Here is an 8,535-nt window from a genome sequence, read left to right as displayed (position 1 = left end):
TGTGTGATCACTGCAGATATTATATGCTACAAAAAAAATTCTTTTCCCAGTTCTACCACAAAATAAAATGACCACGAAAGTAAATGGATTTACAGTAAAAAGTGTTGGAGTCATGCTTTGAAAAAAAACACAGAAAAAACAGTAAGGGGCAAAATACAACATCATGTAAAAAAACATCAGACACAATCTATAACGATTCTATATAAACCACATTTCTATCAAAAAGACAAGTTGTATGATGAATGTATGTTGGAGGAATTTAGGAACTACAGTCAACTAGGGTTGGGGTTTTGTGCGCGTGAAAAATTTGCGCGTGAAAACTTGCGCGTGAAAATCTGCGCGTGACAATATGCAAATTAGCTGATTCCCAAGGGATTAAAAAAGTTTTTGCAGTTTTATACTTAAAAGCTCAAACGAGACGGCACAAAAAGGAATTAAATATCATATTGTTGCATTCTAGAGTACAAAATCTTGATCCAAGTGATTTTCAAGTGATTTTTTAATGTTAAGTTGTCACGCGCAAAAAAGGTCGAAATCTGCGCGTGAAACAATCTGCTTCAAAAAAGATGAAATGAAGCTTCTAGAATGGAGAAAAGCCTCAAATTGTTACATTTTACAATATAAAACCTTATATGAGTAATTTTTCCATGTATTTTGGTCAAATTTACGTGATTTAGAAATGTTCAAGATATGCAAATTAACCTATTCCCAAGGGATCTAAAAATCAAGGTTTTTTCAAACCAAAAATTCAGGTAACAGATGGAAAATTATATCATAGGTTCAAATTTTTCTGTCTTAAAGTTCCTTGCTACACCTTTTCTGACATATTTCAGGAACTTTATTTTTCACGCGCAATTTTTTCACGCGCACGCGCAAATTCTCCACGCGCAGAAAACCCGTTCCCAGTCAACTACTACTAATAAAGTTTTGGAAATGTTAGAACAAAAGTTATAAACAGCCACACGTGACACAGTAATGTGTACTTCACTCTACTACTAGTACTAGTGCTGTGACAATGTGAGGTTTTACGGTACAGGTATTTTATTCAGGTGACACCCATCTGGTAATGTGGACTCGACTCTACTAGTGCTGTGTCAATGTGAGGTTTTACGGTACAGGTATTCAGGTGACCTGGTTGTACCTGTGTGCGCGGGTGTGGCTGACAGGTAAGCGCTACACCTGAGCAGGTAATGTTACAGAGGTGACCCGGCACTTCCTGGGTGGGAGACGCACACACCGTCAGTGGGGGGTGTACACACAGGCTCCGATGTTACAAACAACTCTTACTGTCTGTGTATGTCGGGATACAGTCTGGAGGGCTTTTTGAGGAGGGGGGCATCAATAACATAACAGATGGGACATAAGAGAATTCTTTTGCACAACCAGTTTATACTCACTTTTGCTAAGAACGTTATAGTTATACTCACGTAAGCAAAGTTCTCCTATATCCTATATACTACCAACCTGATGAAATTAGTTTTGGAAGACTACAGTACAGATGTTTACATATTTCACCAACAAAGAACGACTCGGGAAAACTAGAGATCTGAAAATACCCAGGCTGGTGTTCTTGCAATTCCTTTCCTTCTTGCAATACTGCAACCTCTGTGACTCATAAATGCATTCTATATGGTGTGAATTGGAGACTTAAACTCACTTGTATCTTTTGTCTATTTATATTTGATTAAAATTTTATCAACAACAGAAATATGACCCATAATCTGCTATGTTTCTTATTTGTGATTCTTGATGCTAAACAAGCCACAAGGGATTGTTTAATCAATTAATTATAAGTTCTGTATATATCACCAGCATCTTCATATTCCATATAAATTTACAAATCGAAGCTAGATATTTCAAGTCCTGAGTGACTTGTCTCAGTTGTTATAAACGCACATATAGCCTGTGTCTCTATGCCACCCTGACAGTGGCAAAAAGAAGTGTGCGAGCTAAACTTGAACCAGAACTTAATGCACAACTAGGATTCCAAGTAAATAGTCTCAATATAGACCAGCTTAGGGAGTGAATCACTGCTAATCACAGATGACCTACTTGTATTGATAGAAAAAGGCCACACATTCTGCCCCCCACCCACCAACCAACCCACCAACCCACCCACATTGACCACATTCTCATACTCATACACCCACTCATATACCCACCCTGAGTTCTTTAAATCCTTTCCTTCTAAACTACCAAACTAAAATGTCCTTTCTTTTTAGAAAAAACTCTTACTAACTCATAGTCAAAATCTAGATTAGAGAGTGCTCAAAAAGATATTTATTTTCAAGAGGGCTTCCCTCCTTTGGTGCCCAGACTGGCTCACACACATGTGTAACAGGTGGGATTACTCAAACTGTGGAGAAGTTTTCCCTGATACTGTAAGCTGGCCAAAGTGCCATCCTGGTATTTGGTCCACTCAGAATGAGTCAGATAGAGATACTGGTAACTGCCCCAGGCATTGGGGCACAAGTGAGCATACAAGGCATATCCTATCTCTAGAATAATACAAACACACACATACGCCCAAACGCCCATGCTCGCACGCACGCAAACACACACACACACACACACACAAATTGAAAACTTTGTGTCATTGATACTGAATCATGCTTGTTATAAGAAAGAAAGTTTCCCTAAAATTCTCCATAACTGACTACAGATTAGACATACTTATAAGTGAGACCCTGGTCAATAAACAAGTTATACCACAGATGGTATCAAACAGGTGTTCTTACAAACGTAAGAATTTTCCCTTCTCCATCACTAACTACAGATTAGACAGCCTTATATGTGATACCCTGGTCAATTAATAAGTTATACAGAAGATCATGGTATCAGGCAGGAGTTCCTTCAAACCATGTTCCCTCAGGCACTTCAGGAAGGGAAGGGTCTGGTTTCCAACAATGCCTAACGACTTCCTAAATATTTCCTAACATTGGAGTCCTGTTTATTTTAGTTTCAGTTGTATACTTTCTCCTTTGGTTTAACTTTCTCCCTGCAACTTATCAAATACAAAAGCTGTTTCAAGTAACAGCAAAATGATTACAACCTGAGATTGTATTAAGTCAAAATATAAAATTTAGTTCATGCAGAATTCACTCATTGGCAAACTCATCTTAAAACATTCTGATTCACTCATTGGCAACCTCATCTTAAAACATTCTGATAAAATTCTTATTTTCAAGACATATCTCTTAAAATCTCCAAGCAGAGGTATGGTGTAGGCATAAAGGTAGATCAGAAAACCTAACATCTGCTTGGAGTTGTGTGTTCCTGTGACCACTAGACTTCACGATTGTCTACCCAACATCTGCTTGGAGCAGTGTACCTGTGTCCTTTGGCTGGCCCTTAACTCCTACCCAGGTGAGTCCAGGTGTGATAAGATTGTGTACCAAACATCTGCTTGGAGTTGTGTGTTCGGCTGTCCTCTGACTGGCCCTTAAAGCCTGCCCAGGTGAGTCCAGGTGTGATAAGGAGTCATTAAGTGGGCATCAGGCAGCAGGTAAGTTGTTATGTACTCATGTCGACCAGCCCAGACAACAGTCTTATCAGCCTATGTGTCAACAGGACATCCAGGGATTCAAATACTTTTGATCCATCTACCTGCACTGGTGTACGGAACTTTTAAAATTACCTGCACCAGAGAAATGTTACCTGCACCATTCAACTATACTTAAGTGGATAAAACAACCTTTTAAACATGCTTTATACATCCACGGCTTCAAATACTTTTTTTTCTGTCTACCTGCACTGGTGCAGGGAACTTTTGCAACTATCTACACCAGAGAAATGTTACCTTCACCATTGAAATGTACTGCCAAAGAGGATAAAACAACCTTTGAATATACTTTTATTATACACATGTTTACTAACAAAGTAGGTAAAGGAAAACTACATAGAAAATAAATAAAAAGTTACAACCAGTACAGCAAAGAAAAATAATACACAGTGCATAACCAGGTACATGTAGACATCAGAAATACCTGCAAAGCCAAACTTTTAACTGCACTATTAAGTTAAACCTGCATATGCAGGTGGTATTTCGAGCCATGTCATCTGTACGCCCTACCGGCCACTGCGACCTGTCCTTATGCACGACAAACTCTCCACTCGTGATATGCCTTGCATATTGATTATCTGTCAACTCACTGTAATGCAATGCCTGTCAGTAGAGCTATGGACGACTTCATTATACTATTTATAGTATTTGTGTCCTACCTTTTAACAATTCCTATTTCGGGTTCAAAGTATTTTTTTTCTGTTACCTGCTTAAGTGTCACAAAATTATCTGTATTCTATAAAGGTTTTCTGCAAATATTTGAGCTACTTTCCAATGCTTAGTTACTAAACTTTCTATAAAGCTTACATAATTAAAGTCTAGAATCTGCTTTGAAATAATTTGAATCAATGAAATATGTCAATGTGGAAAAGAACAGCCATGATTGTGAATCATAAAACTTCATACGTAACTGGAAACCAAGACTGTTACTTGCCTAAATCGTGTTCCATAACAAATATTTTAGGCTTCCAAAACCGGAATTTATCACTATTTCTAGCTGAAATCTAGCTGCAAATTAATTTGTAATGAAGTCTTTTGAAGGAAAGCACCAAGAAATTGCTACAGATGTTTAACATCTACATTTAGATGGTACACATTAATGTAAACAGTCATTAAAATTGCACCCAATCAATCGGCTACTGTTACCAACCATAACGTCCACAGGACAGAGTCCATTTACATTGCTAGGAGAAGTTACTATTAATGGCACAGGAGGTTATATTTAGCTCTGTTGCGTCCCAGCGTCTATTTTCTGTCCCCGTGTCATCTTTGCCGACAGTGTCTGCAGTCAGACATGTCCGAATATCTGCCTTCTGGCTAAAACAAATTCACATGTAGACACCAACGGGTCAAGGCAATGTGACAGAAACTAGCAGGACATTCGCGTCTTCAGTCTAGCGTGTGATTCAATCATTCAAACTGATCTAAAGCCGGTTTCTTATTCGTGTCAACAATTCACACAGTGTAGCAAAACATTTTATTCCTGTCCTTCGCACTCACAGATACTTATGTTTATGATCGGAGATGTCTCCAGGACCCGTCTGTCTGTCCTGAGACAGAGATTTGCTTCACGGAACAACAAAAATTTCACCCAGTCTGTTCAATAAACTGAACATACTGACATGAAGTTGGTGAAAATGTCAAAATAAGCTACCAAACAATGAGTGGGACGGTAAAAAAATTTCAAGCTGAAGAAAGCCCTGTTTACAATATAAACTATTAGGTGCTAAGTCTGTCCAAATCCGATCACTATTTCTACACTTAGGTGGCAGGTGTTGAAAACATAAATATTCAAACATTCTGCATTCCAAAGTAACGATTTTTTGCATTTTTCTCTTGCGAAATACCTTCAGATTCTCTAAGAACTTTTCTTTTCATCCAAAAGTGACTTCAGTTCATTTATACCGCAGCACAAATAGCAAATAAGTGGAAATCAAACAACTAAGCAGTAACTAATGATTCCTAAATGGCCGGATGGTATTTAGGCTCATTATACCCTTGTCTGGCACGTACATGCCAATTGGATTTCAAAGTGGCTCTTCTAAATAGGACGTCATATTTGGTCACTTTGCAGACTTTAAAGGCTCAGGATGCAAGATTTGGAGGATTTTCTAATATGATTTTTAGGCAATTTCTTTGCCAGTAGCAGGTTGAGTACATCATATGGCACTGCATAAGAATATTAAGAAAATAAACATATGACGCAACAAGGTACAATTGTGTAGGAAAGACGTTTCTTTAGTTGTTGTTTATCAGTTTGTATTTGTAGTTACCACCTGAAATTAAGTGACCTTTAATAGCGCAGTTGTGTTGTTTGTAAAAGAAAGGTATGAAAAGTTGACTAATGTTGTTCTAAAAGTTGCTGGTTAACTTCACTCAGTTACTTAAACTTCAAGATGTTTCCAATGCTAAAAGCCTAAAACTATAGTTTTTAAAATTTGTCAAACCTAGAAATCTTATGTCATGAGCAAAGTCCTAACTAAGCATATATATAGATATCCAGGCACATTTCTGTGTTGTTCTGATAAACTAGTAACACATAGGTTGGGGAGGGGGGCGAGGGGTGAACTGAACCCAGACTACACAATGAATGGAATTTACCGTAGAAAGGTTTATATTTGCTGTGGTCAGCCCGGCGACATGTGCGGACACCTGGACCTTAGGGGGACAGCTAGGGTCACTCTAAAGTGGACACACTTACAACGTCTTGGAGATGTAAGGAATTTCTAACATCTTTAAGGAATCCAACCCTCCTTTTCACAGTACTTAAGGAAAGACTAAACAAACATGTGGTGCTTCTCTAAATGGAAGTTGGGTGAACGATTGTTTTTTTAGGCGGAATTTTTCCTTCTATTCCTACCTGTCCATTTTATCAAGGTTTATTTTCTCCCAACTTTCTTTAGATATCGAAATGTTCCTATTTTTTCGAGTTTCCAAACTATATTGTTGTTGTTTCTTTTTATTGTAGTATTTTCTTACCACTAACTTCCCATAATACTTAGATCTTGGGTTTACTCTTGTTGTCTTTTTCCCATTGTTTATTTCTAAACTGCAATAAAATGATAATAAAACGGTTATGCATGAAAACAAAGGGAAATTCAATATTTGTGGAATCCCTCATTGTTTTAGTTGCTATTTTCTTCCCATTCTGTTTTGTAGAGGGGTATTAAGAAGTGTTGAAAGACAAAAAGGGGAACTCACTTGTCGAATTCTTGCTGGTCCTGCTGACATCTGCCGTCGTCGTGAGACTTCCAGCTCTTGCCGTGCTTACATGTGGTGGTGAGGATGATATCGTCGCCGTTGTGCAGGTGATACAGCGCGTTCCTGGTCTCGGACCCGATCCCCGTCAGGTACCGCTTCCCCTTGAAGACGAGCAGGTACTTGTTGGCCGTGGCGGCGGGGAAGGTGTTGGCGGTGAGATCGCCAGGCCTCCCGCCGCGCTGTGGGTGATCCTTCGCAAACAGCGGGATTGAGATATCGAAGCCGGGGCGAAACTTGTCCATGCTGAAGGAAGCTTTCGCTAAAACAGCTCTCCCGGTGTCGAAGCCGAGCTCCTCGGCATAGTCGGGCCACGTGCCCGAGTAGATGTTGAAGACGAGGTGGTTAGTGCCGTCGCCGCTCCATAGAGGCAAAGCCTGGATGCGTTGCGCAGCGCCCGAGACATAGTCGGGGCTAAGACGGTCTCTATCCAAGGTGTCCACGGCTAGGACAAGAACACATGCGTCTTCAGGACGCTCTGCGAGGTAGCCCGAGCGTCTGAGAGCTTCTAAGATCTTGGTGTATGCGGCAGACTGAGGCCCGGGCCCCAAGGTGGTATCTGTGTGCTCGGCGTTGGGATGGATGTAAACTCGGAAGGGTTTGTGCGGCGGGCACCGAGAGAAGTCCCAACAGGTATCCATACGGCACTTGGCGTTGCGGTACAGAGCCGAGCGGGCCATGCGCCGCCGCTTGGGCGACTCGGCGTGCAGATCAGCCGCCTCCTGATCGTCCGAGTCGGCGAAAGTCCGCAGGTAGGAGCGAGCAGCTCCCAACTTGTCCGGCCTGCGACCCCCTCCATGCGGAGCAGGGGCCCAGGCGCCCCTCGAGTGGTGCGCCGCGGCCGATGTCGCAGCCAGTAAGCGCACTCCTCCGTAGTAAAACAACAACAATAACAGGCCCGAGAAGAGCACAAGAGCGTATCGTTTCTTGGCGTGCATCGAAAGTAGTCCTTTTATTCTGAGGCGGCTTGCGGAGCACGGTTTTACCGAGGACGGCCCCGTGCTTGGAGCCGTGTTCCGCTGCCGGCCGCCATCTTGCTTTCTCTGACTCCCAATTTTCCCAAGGTGCACCGCGGGGGATGATGACGCAACGAGACGGAAAACTTCCTTCGGGGAATCCCAGGGGCGCTACCTGGCGGACTAAATAGATATTGCAACTAAAGTACAACTACACAAAAATGCTGTTTCACCAACAAATTTAACGTACTACTAGTAAATAGGACGCAAAATAAGAAATAAATGTACCAGAGAAAGTGATTTTTCTCTCTCTCGTCGTGGGACTATCTCATTTCTTACCTGTCTCTTTCAAAGTTGGGAATACAGTTGTGTTTACGACAATATACTAGTAAAAGTGGTTGTTATTGTTAATCAAGTCACTGAATCTTGTATATCAACAGGATTGTAGTTCAAATTACAAGTTTAGCGAAGTTAAGACCAACGTACATGGTTTTAAAGTACTCTTTACATCACCTTTCATTGATTTGCCTTTGACTTGAAACCGGAAGTGTGAAACCGGATTTGGGACTTGCTTTTTTATGCGATTTTACCATACAGTATCGTCAAAAATCATGATCACAAAGTACTAATCTAAGGTATCAACATTTCACTTCACATGTACTTACCCAACTGCGAAATTTCCACTGGAAACAACACCGTTTCTAACGTCTTGGTCCTGAACTGTCCACTTTAGAATACGGTACAGGTGAAATGTTTAGT

General features: G+C 40.8%; 1 protein-coding gene across 3 annotated transcripts in view; it reads right to left on the bottom strand.

Annotated features, from left to right (window-relative positions):
• The window catches only part of LOC118404100 (exostosin-1-like), a 71,381-nt gene extending 62,846 nt beyond the window's left edge, over positions 1–8,535 (bottom strand). For 2 of the 3 annotated variants that reach the window (XM_035803059.1, XM_035803061.1), the window contains exon 1: positions 6,764–7,972. In XM_035803059.1, coding sequence (XP_035658952.1) covers positions 6,764–7,758 — 995 coding nt within the window. In that variant the 5' untranslated portion in view covers positions 7,759–7,972. Of the gene's footprint in view, positions 1–6,763; positions 7,973–8,441 lie in introns of those variants that run through there. The other variant, XM_035803060.1, reaches the window with a different exon arrangement.

This window comes from Branchiostoma floridae, chromosome 17 (assembly GCF_000003815.2).
Source record: "Branchiostoma floridae strain S238N-H82 chromosome 17, Bfl_VNyyK, whole genome shotgun sequence".
In the NCBI taxonomy this organism is placed as follows: domain Eukaryota; kingdom Metazoa; phylum Chordata; class Leptocardii; order Amphioxiformes; family Branchiostomatidae; genus Branchiostoma; species Branchiostoma floridae.
The sequence above is the reverse complement of the archived record's forward strand: the minus strand, read 5'-3'. Positions and strand labels throughout refer to the sequence as shown.